Source organism: Notamacropus eugenii, chromosome 6 (assembly GCF_028372415.1).
Source record: "Notamacropus eugenii isolate mMacEug1 chromosome 6, mMacEug1.pri_v2, whole genome shotgun sequence".
NCBI lineage: Eukaryota > Metazoa > Chordata > Mammalia > Diprotodontia > Macropodidae > Notamacropus > Notamacropus eugenii.
The window spans coordinates 373,306,106-373,322,556 of NC_092877.1; the positions used below are offsets into that span (position 1 = coordinate 373,306,106).

At 37.9% G+C, this 16,451-nt stretch overlaps 1 protein-coding gene across 1 annotated transcript in view; it reads right to left on the reverse strand.

Moving 5' to 3' along the window:
• Positions 1-1,935: 1,935 nt before the first annotated feature.
• Positions 1,936-16,451, reverse strand: part of GABRR3 (gamma-aminobutyric acid type A receptor subunit rho3) — a 74,438-nt gene continuing 59,922 nt past the window's right edge. The window contains exons 8-9 of the mRNA XM_072621535.1: positions 6,100-6,296; positions 1,936-2,593 (exon numbers count right to left, since the gene is read on the reverse strand). Of these exons, the coding sequence (XP_072477636.1) occupies positions 2,291-2,593; positions 6,100-6,296 (500 nt within the window). The 3' untranslated portion in view covers positions 1,936-2,290. The remainder of the gene's footprint in view (positions 2,594-6,099; positions 6,297-16,451) is intronic.

Below are 16,451 nucleotides of genomic sequence, written 5' to 3' on the forward strand. Positions count from 1 at the left end.
CCCATCCCTAGGCTAAGAAAGGGCTGAGCTGGACAGTATGAAGAGGGAAACTGAGAAAGTCTGCTCATTCTTTCTTTCTCTCTCTCTCTCTCTCTCTCTCTCTCTCTCTCTCTCTCTCTCTCTCCACATACTCACACACACACACACACACACACACACACACACACATACTATATGTGCATGTGTAACATACACATATGTCTATCTCTATGTGTGTGTGTATAAGACACACATACATACATATATTCACACATACTAGACTGTGATTTGTTGTTGAGGAATGTGGGATGGAAGTCATCAACCTTTTCAGTCTTTTCCAACCAATCTAGCCCTAGCAAAGAAAAGAGGTAAATGAGGAGGAGTGGGGGTGGGGTGGGGTGGAAGTGGTGTTGAGAACATTTTCCTTCTCACAGTTTCCCTCTGTTTTTTTTCCATTTGAGAAACATAGTCTTGTGAATATTTGCCCAGTTAAAAGAGTATGAAAATATTTAAGAACTAAATGGGCTTCTGACCAACCTTAAGGTAAATGAAAGATGAAATAATAATGTCAGAGGAGATAACAGAGATGATAAAAAGAACAGATTTGTATCCTCAGTGCTTAGCACAGTGCCTGGCATGTATGGGGTATTTAATAAATGTCTTTTGACTGACTGACAGTGGTTCATATTATTGCCTGAAAGATCTGGCTGAAAGAGTTTTAGCCCTCTTCTTCAGGAGAAAGACTTTCTAACCATGGATCCCCACAGTGGGCAATAGAAATAGTATTTGGTGGCCAACTGGAGACTGGCAAGGAGGAGTGGAGATGTTGGGTTTCTGGGAAGGAGTTGCTCCTAGCATAAAGCAGTTGAATACAACTTCATGTAGAAAACAGGCCCTGTATAGTGCAATGTGATGGTGTCAGTACAAAGACATTAGCTGCCTTGCAGTATCAGAGGCATGAGAGGTCCTTCTATGGCTACCTTGAGCACAGGTTTTCCTGAATTTGTATGTTCTGTGTGTGTAAGGGGGATGTGGAGCATTCCCAGATCACCTAAAATATTGGAAAATGCCAGGGCATCTGCTTTGGAGAAGATATCTTATGTTCTACTACATGAGTAGGAAGAGCTTTCTTTGATAAGTAGCGGAGCCAGAACACAGTGTATCTTTCAAAATGTCAAATTGGGAAAACCTCACTCTGTTTTCTTTTTTTTTTCCTATGTACTCTTGTTCCTGTGTGGATAAAGGCTAACTCTAAGTGATGGTGCATTGACTTCATTGGTGAGGGTGAGTATTTCTATCTTTGTTTTGTTTCATTCTTCCTCAGTTTCAGGGGCAGGTGATAATCCCTACAGACCTAAGAGTTTGAGCTATGACAACCTTGAGATTAGGATTCCAGGGGGAATCCTTGCAGCTAGTCAGCTTGGCAGGGAAATCCTGAGAAGCCAGGGTATCTTAGACTCGAGTCCAAGGTGGGTTTTGGAATTGCAAATAGGACTGTACTATGTAAGAAGTGAAATAAACTACGAAGTTAATCCTCTTCTCCCTAGAGATTGAGAAGGTATGAAGCAGGGGTGGGGGTGGGGAATGGGGAAGAAGAGAGAGTAGATTATGCCCCATGTTTTAGAGGCTACATCTATGTGGTTATACATGTAAAGTAAATATCACTCTCTAGAAGTTAATCCAACTATTAGCGCTAAATCGAAGTTTAGGGGAAGTTCAGGGGAATCCCCTACACTTGAAGAAACACCATTAGCAAAAACTAGAGTCAATGACAGAGAATCTGGATACCCCCAAACCTCCTTAAAGGTACCAGAGAACCTTAGGGAAGTAGTAAAATGTAACACACCTGACCTTCAGGCAGTGAAAGCCAGGGTAATCAGTATTGCATGTACTTCCTACACATATCTACTCTTCTCATTAAGGGTGTATACGTTTGCGGGAGAGTAAGATTTAAACTTTTGAGAAGAACATTATTTTATTACTATGTTATTTCCTTAAATGTCTTTGCTTTGAACAAAGTATGTCCTATGGCAGACTATTAAAAGTAAATACATCATTGGGGTCTTGTGGGCAATAGTATAGAGAAGATTCTGATCCACAAAGTGCCTAGAACCTAGGGTAGCTCTCTGGAGGTCCACAGGTGAAAGGGTCCCGGGTGCTACAGATACATATCCATTACACATTCCAAATGTAATGTTGGGGCCTCTCCAATCCAGGGGAACTGGGGCAACTCTCTCTTTTTCCATTTCTGTTAATTCTCTGTTGAACACAGGGATGGCTTTTACACAAAGTGGCTCCTGGTAATCTCTGTTCATACATAGAAGCCCCAATAAAAAAAGTTAAATACAATAAACATAGTAGGAAAAACAATCCTAGAATACGTGTCAATGACGTGATTGTTCTTAAGAATGATTCTGCCAACATGGCCTCTCAAAGACTTTTTCCTCTTCAATGGAGCTGAATCGGTGGTGGGGATGCCAGGGTTTTTGCTGGTCACGGAGTACTCTTCTGAATTTATAGAAAAGGGGGTCATGTCAATATCAGTCTCGCTGTCATGGTAACAACCATCAAACGCCATTGCTTGTACTGCCTCAATGTTATATATTCCCGAAATCTGATTAAAAAGAAAAGAGTTACTCTTGTGAGTATCATGAGTTATAAAATGGAGAAAACAGATATATGGGGCAGTTCCATGGATAAGAAAGTGACAGATTTTAATCAATAATTAGGGATTTAATGACTTGCTGTTTATTTTATTCAACAGAATTTGCTTAATTTAAAGAAATCTGGGCTCTTTTTAAAGGAATCTCAATCATTGATTTTTATATGTGACATAAACAAGTTATTTCACTCCTGTGGGGCCTCATTTTCCTTCCCTGTCAAATGGCAATAGTCATGATAGTTCATCTCTTTTTTTCTCAAAGAGATTTTTTGAGAAGGCAAATAAATGGTCATTTCTATAGAGAATTTTTATGACTTCTAAAAAATATTATATGAGCTTATATTACTGCTTCCAGCCAACTTTATATAGTAAATTCCCATTATCTCTTCCACCTCTAAATGAAAAGGTTCTCATCTATGAGTACCTTGTTTATCAAATTTGCAGATGACATAGAACTGAGAGGGATAGGAATTATATTGGATAACTGAATGAGAATCCAAAAAGATCTTGATAAGCCAAGGTTGGACTGAATGCAATAAGATGAAATTAAACTAGAATGAATGTTAAATCTTCCCTGAGATTAAAAAAACAAACAAACCCCAAACTTCACATGTATAACATAGGGGCATCTTAGTTGGACAAATCCTTTGCAAAGGATCTCAGGATTGTAATTTTATTAGTACTGAACTGAATTCTTGATCCTTGGGGGACACCATGGAATTAGGAGCACTGGGTTTGAAATCAGGAAGACTCATCTTTACGAATCCAGATCTGGCCTCAGACACTTACTAGCTGTGACCCTGGGCAAGTCACTTAACCTTGTTTGCCTCAGTTTCCTCATCTGTAAAATGAGCTGGAGAAGACAATCACAAACCACTCCAGTATCTTTGCCAAGAAGACCCCCAAATGGGAACATGAAGACTCAGACACAACTGAACACATAACCCTCCCCAATCCTGTTAAATTATAAGTCATTTGAAGGTAGGTCTTGATTGCCTTTATATGTTCTACCAGATCAGAGACATTTAATAAATATTTACTGGATTGAGTTGAATTTAGTTGCCTGAGAGTTTGTACCTTGAGTCAGCTGTTTCTGTATTCCATGAGAAGTATTATGATGTAATAGATAGTGTACTAGGCTTGGACTCTGGTAAATCTGAGTTCAAATCTTATGAAAAAATGTTATCAATTGTGTGATCTAGGGCTAGTCACTTAGCATTTAAGAGATTTTGTTTTCCCCATTTGCAAAATGGGGCTAATAAAATTTTCCTAATCTTTCACACAGAGGTATTTATTGTGAGGAAAGTACTATGAAAACTAAATTTCTATATAAAGACAAATTGTTGTTTCCATAATTTCTCTTCAATTTCTAAGCTCACAGATTATTTACATGACCCTTCCCTTATAAAGCCAAGCAAAATAGAATCATTTGCTGTTTTTGTTTTACTAAAAGTGCCTCTGAATAATTTGATTAAGGAGCATCTTTTTCATCCTTTGTCCTGCCTGGGAAGATTTGTAGTAAGGTTCATGCCTTTTGTTAATGAGGCGCTGGTTCTCAAGGGATGTGATACCCTCTGGCTCTAAAAAAAGTGTATAAAGATTCTGAGGTGTGGTTTTATTTTGGGGTTTAATGACTGGAAGTATTTGCTTGGCCAGACAAGGACTCCGGGAAGCTGCTAAGGAGCCCCCTGGTTTTGAAAACCCAGATACCAGTGTGTCCCTCTCTGGTAACTATGGGCAGATAGTTGGACGTGTCTGTTGAATTATGATGTACATATTGATCGTAGTCAGACAAAGGAAGGCATGTCTGTTGATCTTTGATTTCTCTGTATTTTCTCTGAAGTTCAGGGTGCTGACTCCTGAACTAGGTGAATGATACATGTGCTTGATTAAAGGAATGATACATGTGATTGATTGTTAACCCCTCAAAAGTTATCTTTCCTTTTATGAATGCAGATCTAAGAACCTGTGATAGCAGCCCCGCCCTGTGTATGTTAGGGTGCTTACTAATACATCTTTCAACCTTCAATATACACAAACATACACTTACTACCTCTTTTTTGTAACAGAATAGAAATGGCAGAGATGGGGCAGCAGCAACCCATTTGGCATTTCGTGGGATTTATGTCTTATGACATTCATTTTTACAGATGAGCAAACTGAGGCCCAAAGATGTTAGGAGACTTTCCTATGGTTTCCATGTAACAAGTATCAGAGTCAGGATTTTAATCCAGGTCCTTTGACTCCAAATCCATTGTTCCAATTTAGTGTATAGCTGTCTTCATCAAGTAAGCCACAGAAAATGACCATCCGTCTTAGAGTAGATAGTTGATTTTAGAGTAGATAGCTGCTTCTTTGACTTTGGGCAGGTCACTTAAGTTTTCTGTGCCTCTGATTCCTTATCTGCTAAAGTCTCCTTTGAATTAGACAACTTTTAGGGTCCTTTCCAGATCTCTGTCTATGATTCTCCAAATTTATAAGTTACTATAAAGGGAGAAAGAGGTGAGATGACTAATCTATTCAAAGGGCTTGATTATTTTCCTTTGAACCTAATAGGCTGATTATCTTCTTCGTATGTGATGGGGAGAAGACAAAATTCAGGGATTATTCTTCAGTCATTTCAGTGGTATACTGATTCTTCGGGACCCCATTTAGGGTTTTCTTGGCAAAGATCTGACAGGAGTGATTTACCATTGTCTTCTGCAGCTTATTTCACAGATGAAGAAACTGAGGCAAAGTGGTTAAGGAACTTGCCCAGGGACAATTAACTAGTAAGTGTCTGCAGACAGATTTGAACTCAGGAAGATCAGTCTTCCTGACTCCAGGCCTGGCACTCTATGGACTACACCACCTAGCTGCCCCCAATTCAACGGTCAGGGTTGAATCTGCAGACAGAGGAATTAGCTTCAAATCCCACTTCTGCTTACTACTTCTGTGACCTTGGGTAAGTCCCTTCACCTCTGTGACCTCAGTTTCCTCACTGGCAAGATGAGGAAGGTGGACTAAATGGCCTCTGAAGTATCATCCAACTCCTGGTCTGTCATTCTTTAATTTTTCAGTCTCTACCATTCACTATTTCCTCCCTCTTCTAGTGAGCATGAAGCTAAAAATAAACCCCGAGGACACTGATCTATTAGAAGCATGAAACTAGATTACTATTTGTACACTAGCCAGCTCCTCCTCTTCTACTCCAGACCACGTTTTAAGAGGTGGACTGTTCATGGATGAGGGAAGAGTAATTCTCCCTGATCAAATCAGGATGTAAAAGGACTCCTAATGTATCCTTCTGTCAGTGATGGGCCTCAGTTTCTTTTCCTGACTTTATAAACCTGTACTTTGTGAAAGAATATGAGGGAACAAAGGCTTAACTTATTGGACTTATGCTGTCAGTCGGTGTTTGAATGTGAGATTGGACTTTTCCAAAAAGAATCACACAGGAGAAACAAATACATGAGTACCTTCCCTCTCTTTTTAAATTGCTTCCTTTCTTCCACTGTGGTGAGGTAATTCACTGCTGCATATTCAATGACAGACATGAACACAAAGAGAAAGCTGACCCATAAGTAAATATCCACAGCTTTGATGTAAGACACCTGAGGCATTGAGGCACTGGCTCCAGTGATAACGGTGGACATTGTCAGCACAGTAGTTATACCTGCCAATCAAGGAGAATGAATTATAAATCCAATGAAATAAGATCATAGTATCAGAGCCAACTAGGTGGTGTAGGGGATAGACCTGAAGTCAGGAAGACCTGAGTTTGAGACACTTTCTAGAGAGTCTCTTAACCTCTCTCAGCCTTCATTTCCTTAATTATAAAATGGGAATAATAATAGGACCTACAGGGAGAAATAATATCTGCAAAATGCCTAGCACTACATAAATTGTGTTTCTTTGTTCTTTATCATAGAATCAGAGGTGGAAAGAACCTTAGAAATCATCTAGGCATTTTTCAGATGAGGAAATTGAGGCAACGGAAGGTACAGTGATATGTTCAAAGTCACATATAGTAAATGGCAGTGACAGTTTTTAAATCCAGGTGCTCTTACCTTAAATTCAACACTTTTCCACAGTAAGTAATAATAGAACCTCTTGAACCTTATTCTGGATTAATCCCAGTAACCAATTTCTTGTTTATAGCCTGATAACTATGACATCAAAGCAATAATAGCTAACATAATAAATAAATAAAATAAAAGCTAAAACTAAATTAGAGCAAATTTTAAAGCATGTATTTACTAAGTCTAAATTCAAAATCTTTCTGTCTCTCTTTACTTATCTCTTGTTCTCTTTCTCCATCCTTTTCTCCCACTTCTCTTGATCAGGGATGGTTAACTAGGTGCTAGGGATGCAGGGATAGTTACCACAGAGAAGCTGCCCTCAAGTAACTTATTAAAAGAGTGGGAATGGGGAGACACCTACACAAATAGCTATGATATGGGTGAGAGTTTGAAAAATGCAAAAGAGGTCAGATAAAATGTAATGAGGAATTTGGAGATGGAAAAGTCAGTCACCTGGAGTCAGGAGATGTCAGAGAAGGCTTGATTAAAGAAATGGCAGCTAAAATGGAAAGAAGGTGATGAGTATGTTGCATTAAAGGCTTCAAGGGATAGTGTGAATAAAGCTATGGATAAAGGAGATGTTAGGATGAGAAAGGAAGGATGAAATATCTTGAATTTGGTTGTTAGAAAGATTTTATTAAAGGGAGTGGTATGAGACAGATACAGCAAAATGAGTCAGTGGAGAGGGTGCTGGCCCTGAAATCAGGAGGATCTGACTTCAAATCTGGCTTCAGATACTGACTAACTCTGTGACCCTGGGCAAGTCACTTAACCTCTCTTTTTCTTAATCCATTGGAGAAGGAAATGGCAAGCCATTCCAGTATCTTTGCTGAGAAAACCCCATGGACAGCAATGGAATGTTATGGTCCAAGAGGCAACAAAAAATTGGTCATGACTGAATGGCAACATGAGGTAAGACTGAAAATGAAGATTAGAGTGAGATTGTGTATGTGTGCATGTGTGTGCATGTGTGTGCGTGTGTGTGTGTGTGTGTGTGTGTGTGTTGTGAGGTATATGTTTGGGAATTAAGTGAACCATAATGACTTCATCTTGTGATTAAATGCTGAATCTAGCTCATTACCCTTTCTATCTAATTTTGGTTCTAGTCCAATTTCTGTCTTGTGAGAAAACTGTTCAATTATGGAAATTGTACAAAAACTTTATTTGTGTTGTTTGAACCTAACCCTGTGTGGCTGGGAAGCTGGAACACCTCTGGCTGTTGCATAGAGATTCTTAACTAAGGACCTAGGTTGTGCTCTTGAGAAACTCAGTCACATCTAAAGATTAATGCAAGGACTTTATTCACAATTATTCAGCTCAGACAACCCATATTTCTTGTCTGAAAACTGGCCCTATACTAGTCAATCAGTTGCTATTTGCTAGTTTCTTTGTATGAATACAGACATCTGGGAGAAGGGGGAGTGGGACACCTTTTTCTGATTGCAGGGAATTGAACCTGTTCACTTAGTCCTCTCTCCTCTAACTTGGAAGGTCCCTAATCTTTCTTTCAATTAAAAATCAGATTACTTTCTTTTCTGAGATGAGGTTATTTAGGTACTCAGCTTCCTCTTCTGTTAATCTGGGCAATTTACGTTTTTTAAAATAATCATCCATCTCATTTAGATTGTCAAATTTATGGGCATACAGTTGGGCAAAGTAATTTCTAATTATTGTTTTAATTTCCTCCTCATTGGAGATTAGTTCATCCTTTTCATTTTTGATATTGGTAATTTGGTTTTCTTCTTTCTTTTTTTAAATCAAATTGACCAAAAGTTTATCAATTTTATTGGTTTCTTCATAAAACCAACTCAGTTTAATTTATTAGTTCAATAGTTTTCTAAATTTCAGTTTTATTAATTTCTCCTTTGGTTTTCAGTATTTCTAATTTGGTATTTACTTGGGGATTTTCAATTTGTTTTTTTTCTAGCTTTTTCAGCTGCATGCCCAATTCATTGATTTCCTCTTTCTCTATTTTATTCATGTAGTCATTCAAAGATATAAAACTTCCCCTAAGAACTGCTTTTGCAGTATCCCATAAGATTTGGTAGATTGTCTCATTATTGTCATTCTCTTAATGAAGTTGTTGATTGTTTCTATAATTTGTTGTTTAACCCACTCATTCTTTAGGATTAGATTGTTTAGTTTCTAATTAGTTTTTGGTTTATATTTCCATGGCCTTTGATTACACATGATTTTTATTGCATTATGATCTGAGAAGGATGCATTGACTATCTCTGCCCTTCTGCACTGGATTGGGAGGTTTTAATGGCCTAGTACATGGTCAATTTTTGTATATGTGCCATGTACCACTGAGAAAAAGCTATATTCCTTTCTATCCCCATTCAGTTTTCTCCAGACAGCCATCATGTCTACCTTATCCAGAGTTATATTCACCTCCTTAACTTCTTTATTGTTTATTTTGAGGTTAGATTTATCAGGTTCAGAGAGGGGGAGGTTGAGGTGCCCCACTATAGTAGATTTGCTGTTTTTTTCTTCCTGTCACTCCCTTAACTTCTCCTCTAAGCATCTGGATGTTATATCACTTGGAGCATATATGTTTAGTAATGAAATTGCTTTGTTGTCTATGGTGTCTTTTTGCAGGATATTATATCCTTCCTTATCTCTTTTGATTAGATCTATTTCTGGTTTTGCTTTGTCTGAAATTAGGATTGCTACCCCTGCTTTTTTTACATCAGCTGAAGCACAAAATATTCTGCTCCAACCTTTTACTTTTACCCTGTGGGTATGCCCTCATTTCAAATGTGTTTCATTTAAACAACATATTGTTGGATTATGGTTTTTAATCCATTCTACTGTCCATCTCTATTTTATGGGAGAGTTCATCTCATTCACTTCACAGTTATGATTACTATCTGTGTCTTTCCCTCCATCCCCTTTCTCCTTGTTTATGCTTTTAGATTTTCCCTTCTCCCTTCCCTTTCACAATAGAGTTTTTATGATATAAATATGATTCTGATACCTAAACCAGGAAAAGCCAAAACAGAGAAAGAAAATTATAGACCAATTTCTCTAATGAATACAGATGCAAAAATTTTAAATAAGATATTAGTAAAAAGAATACAGCAACTAATCAAGAAAATAATATATTATGATCAGGTAGGATATATGCCAGGAATGCAGGACTGGTTCAATATTAGAAAAACTATTAGCATTATTGATCATATCAACAACAAAGCTAACAGAAACCACAATTAACTCAATAGACACAGAAAAAGCGTTTGACAAAATACAACACTCATTCCTACTGAAAACTCTGGAAAGCATAGGAATAAATGGAACTTTCCATAAAATAATAAGCAATGTCTACCTAAAACCATCAGTTAGCATTATATGTAATAGGGACTAGCTGGATGCCTTTCCAATAAGATCAGGGGTGAAACAAGGATGTCCATTATCACCATTCAGCATGGTATTAGAAATGCTATTTGTAGCAATAAGAGAAGAAAAAGAACTTGAAGGAAGTAGAATAGGCAAAAAAGAAGCTAAGTTATCACTCTTTGCAGATGATATGATGATATACTTAGAGAATCCCTGAGAATCAAGTAAAAAAACTACTTGAAATGATAAACAACTTTGGCAAAGTTGCAGGTTACAAAATAAATGCACACAAATCTACTGCATTTCTATGTATTACTAACAAAGCCTAAATAGCAAGAGACAGAAAGAGAAATCCCATTTAAAGCTACAGTAGACACTATAAAGTATCTGGGAGTCTGCCTGCTAAAACAAACCCAGGGACTATATATGAACGCAATTACAAAACACTTTTTGCACAAATAAAGTCAGATATAAGTAAGTGGAAAAACATCAGTTACTTGTGGGTAGGCCAGCTAATATAATAAAAATGACAATTCTACCTAAATTAATTTAGTTATTCAGTGCTGTACCAATCAAACTATCAGATAATTATTTTCTAGAGCTGGACAAAATAATATCAAAATTCATCTGGAAGAACAAAAGGTCCAGAATATCAGGGGAACTAATGAAAAGAAATGCTAGGGAAGGTGACCTAGCCCTACCACATCTCAAATTGTATTATAAAGCAGCAATCATCAAAACCACTTGGTAGTGGCTAAGAAACAGAGGGGTAGACCAGTGGAATAGGTTAGGTACTCAAGACACAGGAGTTAATGAATATAGCAATCTACTGTTTGACAAACCCAAGGACCTCCTGTTTGACAAAAACTGATGAGAAAACTGGATAACAGTGTGGCAGAAACTAGGCATGGACCAATGCCTGACACCATACAGAAGATTAGAGTCCAAATGGATACGTGATCTAGATATAAAGATTGATACTATAAACAAATTAGGAGAGCAAAGAATAGTGTATTTGTCAGATTTATGGAGAATGGAGAATTTATGACCCAACAAGAGATAGAGAACATTATGGAATGCAAAATGGATAATTTTGATTACATTAAATTGAAAAATTTTTGCATAAACAAACACAATACAACCAAGATTAAGAGGGAAGCAGAAAACTATGAAAGAATTTTGGCAACCAGTGTCTGTGATGAAGCCCTCATTTCTAAAATATATAGAGAATTGAGTCAAATGTACAAGAGTACAAATCATTCCCCAGTTGATAAATGGTCAAAGAATATGAACAGGGAATTTTTAGAGGAAAAAATTAAAGCTATCTATAATCATATGAAAAAATGTTCTAAATCACTACTGATTGGAGACTTGCAAATCAAGACCACTCTGAGGTACCACATCACACCTATCAGATTGGCAAACATGACAAAACAGGAAGATGATACATGTTGGAGAAGATGTGGGAGAGTTGGAACACTAATTCATTGTTGGTGGACCTGTGATCTGATCCAACCATTCTGCAGAGCAATTTGGAATTATGCCCAAAGGGCTACAAAAATGTGTATACCCTTTGACCCAGCGATACTGCTTCTGGGACTGTATCCCAAAGATATCATAGAAATGGGAAAGGGTTCCACATGTACAAAAATATTTATAGCAGCTGTCTTTGTGGTAGCCAAAAACTGGTAATCAAGGGGACGCCATCAATTGGGGAATGACTGAACAAGTTGTGGTATATGAATGTGATGGAATACTATTGTGCTATGAGAAATGATGAACAGGAAGACTTCAGAGAAGTGTGGAAAGACTTATTGGAACTGATGCTGAGTGAAAGGAGCAGAACCAGGAGAACTTTGTACACAGCAACCACCACAGTGAGTGAGAAATTTTTCTGGGAGACTTAGTACTTCATTAAAATGCATGGATTTAAAAAATTTCCAGTAGACTCTTAAGGCAAAATGCCTTCCACATCCAGAGAAAAAGGTATGGAACTGGATTACAGATAGAAACAGACCATGTTCTTTTGTATTATGTTTTGTTTTGTCTTATGGTTTCTCTCATTCATTTTAATTCTTCTTTGCAACATGCATTTAATAGGAATGTACATGCAGAACCTATATAAGATTGTATGCCATCTCAGGGAGGGAGTGGGTAGGGAGGGATGAATGAGGGGGAAGGAGTGGAAAAAAATCTAAGATATATGGAAGTGATTGTCGAACACTGACAACAAATAATATAATTCATTTAAAAAAAGAAAAAAAATCAGATTACTTAACCTTGTATCTTGATTTATATCCTGTTAATTGCTTTCTCTTAATATACAAAAACATATTTCCCTCTATATTCAGAATCCAGTGCCAAGCTGAGTGGGCGTGGTTCAGATTTCTTATGCAATTGGCATGCATTGGTTAATAAATCCATATGCTTGGAATCAATCCACATGTCACAAGAGAAGGGTCTCAATAGTTTTATCAATAGTTTCATCAATAGTTTATACTTAAAATATAAATATATTTTATGAGTGTTTGTTTTATACAGTAATTAATTGATTAGATTCTGTCATATTTTAAATGTGTTAATTCTCCACGAAAAAGTACAAATGGGATCTTTAGTGATTTTTTAAGTAGTATGAAATCCCCAAAATGAACCCTAACTGCACAGACTCAGCATGAAGATTACTAGCTCCTAGTCACTGTGTCCGTGTCACAATTCTGTGACATTTCCTCTCAATAAGGCACACGTTGAAAACAAGAGCATCTGTAAAAAGCCATTGCAACTTTCCATTTCTTTGCTTCCTTGTTTTTTCACAAAAAACTATGCCAAAACCAAAACCAAAAGATAATCCCAAATCCAACCCCCAAGCCCCCAAACCCATTATCTGTCATTATCATGGTACTCTAGTGATTGACTTCTCCAGTCCATCTTGATGAATATCTGGTCACTGGATCCAGATGGCCCAGGAGGGGAAGTGAAGTTGGTGACCTTGCACAGCCCTCCCTCACTCAAAACAAAGTCAAATGCAAGTCATGTCATCATTTCTGTGATGTCATGATCCTCTTCAAAAATGAAGGATGACACAGACAGACACACACCAGTGATCCAAGATCCTTGAAGGCTGCTCTGGTGGGCTTTTGGAAGTTCCATATCGCTGTAAAGACTTTGAGCACAGTCCAAGTGATCATCTATCTGTTGCCCAAGAATAAGCCCAACTAAATACCTGAGAATGCCATCACCAACTCTGACTGCTAGGTGACAGATTCTTTGGCCATGGAATCCCAAGAAACCTGTCAAGTCAAGAAGCATTAACTCAACATCTACTATGGGCCAGCACTGTGTTAAATAAAGAAAAAAATCTATGTATCATAATAGTGAGTATTTATGTAGCACTTTAAGATTTGCAAAATATTTCATCTGTTATTTCATTTGGTCCTGACGACAACCCTGAGAGGTAGATGCTGTTATTATGCTCATTTTATAGATTAAGAAACTGAATCTGAGAGAAAGTTAAGTGACTTGTCCAGGGTCACACAGCTGGTTAAGTATGTGAGGCAGGATTTAAACTCAGTTTTTCTTGACTCCAAGGCCACCATGCTACCTAGTTATTGAAACACAGCAATGACTATACAACACAACACAACCTATATAACATATAACTGGCAAATGATCACGGTATTTTTCCCAGGTTTTTTTTTCACTAACATGCTCTGAGCAGAGGAGTGGGGAACCTGAGCAACATTCCAGTCTCTGCTATTGGTTGACTCGGTCTCCACCTGGACTTTATTTTTCTTCTTTCAGGTAGGAATTACCATTGCAGGACAACAAAATCCTTTGCTTCATGGTGTTTGTTGCACACACACACACTCACACACAGACATATGCATACACATGTGTGTGCACATATATCCATACACACAATTTTGTTTGTTTTACCCAGATTTGTGATTTCATTGGTGATAGAAGCTTAAGGTGAGGTAGCTTCTCTGTCAGAATGATCAGCTATTGATCTGTTATCAGTTAATGATCTACTATTCCACAGTAGATAGTTCCAGAGAGTTTCCTGGAACCATTGAGAGGCTGACACTTTCTCAGCAGCACTTGGTATTTGTTAGCTAGGCCTTTTTAATTCCAAGAATCACTCTATCCACATCATACCTCCTTGTTTTTAATGGGTAGTAACATAATTCTCAAGGGGCAAATGAATGGTTTGCAGTGCAGAAGCTTCCACACCAGTGAAGTCATATCTAATGTGTGACAAATTAATGAGAGCTGGTTCCATAAAAAATGGCATTATCTACATCTCCCAGAGATCAATGAAAATGCAGCTGTTTTCTTTTGTAAGAGTGTTTAAATCAACTCATTTATATTGACTTGAATGTATATATTTATTTTAAATCAGACTTCAAGGTTCCCACCCCACTCCTTTTTTGCAAAAGTATAATAAAAATGAATTAGATGAGTAGGGAGGAGAGAATGAGGGGGAAGGTAGTGATCTTGCTAGGAATTATGAATTATGAGAACACTCATATATAAATTCCTAGAGCAATAGATCTAGGGCTTGAGAACATTATAGCTCCATTAGACATACTTATGGATCTCTAGCTACTTCTTAGAGATCCATTAATCTTGAAAAATAGTATTCCTTTCAAAACCATTGGAGTTAATCTTCCATCAAATGTGTTTTGAATGATCCAAACTGACCGTTTACTGAAGAAAGTCTTTCTCTTGAGATCAGAAGCTACTTTTCCTATTCACTGACAATACTATACAGCCGGAATAGTACTAATTAAAATATATTTGGTAGAAGTGTTTTGTAAAAGTCAAGTTCTTTTGGCCATAGATTCGTCTTCTGTAGTGGATGGAGTACTGGGGTCAAGAAGACCTGGATTCTAATCCTACCTCTGACACTTCCCAGCCACATGACCATAAGCAAGTCACAGCCGTTCTGTGCCTTAGAGTAATAAAACCTGTAAGTACCTACTTCACAAGGTTATTGTGAGGTGCAAATGAGAGAATGTATGAGATGCATTGTGCAAACCTTAAAGAGCCTAGATAAACGTCAGTCACTACTGCTGCTGCTGCTGCTGCTACTGCTACCACTACCATTACTGTGACTACTACTAGCATTACTGCTGCTATTGAAACTGTTACTACTCGACAGCAATTATTAATACAATGGCTACTATTACTATTAGTATTAATACTACTACTACTACGTTATTCTTATTGCTGTAACTTTTGTTTTGGTCATTCAGTTGCTTTTCAGTTGTGTTCCACTCTTCATAAGCCCATTTGGAGTTTCCTTGGCAAAGATACTGGAGTTGTTTGCCATTTCCCTCTTTAGTCTGTTTTACAGATGAGGAAACTGAGGCAAACAGGGTTAAGTGACTTGCCCAGGGTCACGTAGCTAGCAGACATAGTGCTGGATTCAGAGTGATTTCAGTTTGAATATTGCCACTTCTATATATTGCTTGTGTAACAATGGGCAAATTACTTAACCTTTCTGGGTCTTAGGTGCTTCATCTGTGCATCGTAAATCGAGAAGAGTGTGATTAGATACTGTCTGAACTTCCTTTCAGTTCTTAATCCGGATCTTCTGCTCCTGGTTTTTCAAGTCCATGAATGACAATGAATTTTAGTTTCTATCTCATAATTTGGTGTGTTTCAGAGTAGCAAGTAGCACATTCAATAGACTAATCATTTGTCTATGAATCCTGCTCTGAGAGGCACCGCAAAAGTCCCCTTGCTCCCAACTGACTCCCCACTCAGAGGCCACAGTACCTGAAATTCTGCCATCATAAAGTTCTTTGTGCTAAATATTGTTATTTCCCTGTGACATACCCTTAACTTAAACACCTTGGGGAGGGGTGATTTATTGAGCCAGAAACTCCTTCCTATTAAGTAGCTGATCAGATAGTTTTTCTCCTTGAAGTGGGGGACCAGACCTATGGCAGCATGATGTGGAGGAAGAAAAGGAAGTTGAAGAAAGAAAAAAAGCAAAGATGGGATTGCCAAAGCTAAACTTGATGGATTTCTCATCTTTGTGGAGGGCTAGTTATGCTTGATTATATGGGAACAACTCAGTGTATCACTTCTCTGCTTCACAACAGCTCTCATGCCTCCTCTTGTCAGTCTCCCCTCTACCTCCTTTCCACATGTAACCTGCATTCCACCCTTGGGTCCCTTGGCTCTGGTAGGTGAACCTCAGCATAATCTTTCTGAGGCTCAGGCATCTTCCTAGCTACTTCCTGGCTGCTCAATGCCATGCTGCCTCACCTGTCCCTCTTTACCTTTCTAGTTCTCCTGTATGTTTTGTCTTCTCCCATTAGCCTCCTGGAAGCACGGACTATTTTGCTTTCCTGTATTTGTGTCTCTAACAGCACAGTGCTTGGAACCTTAATACGTTCTCA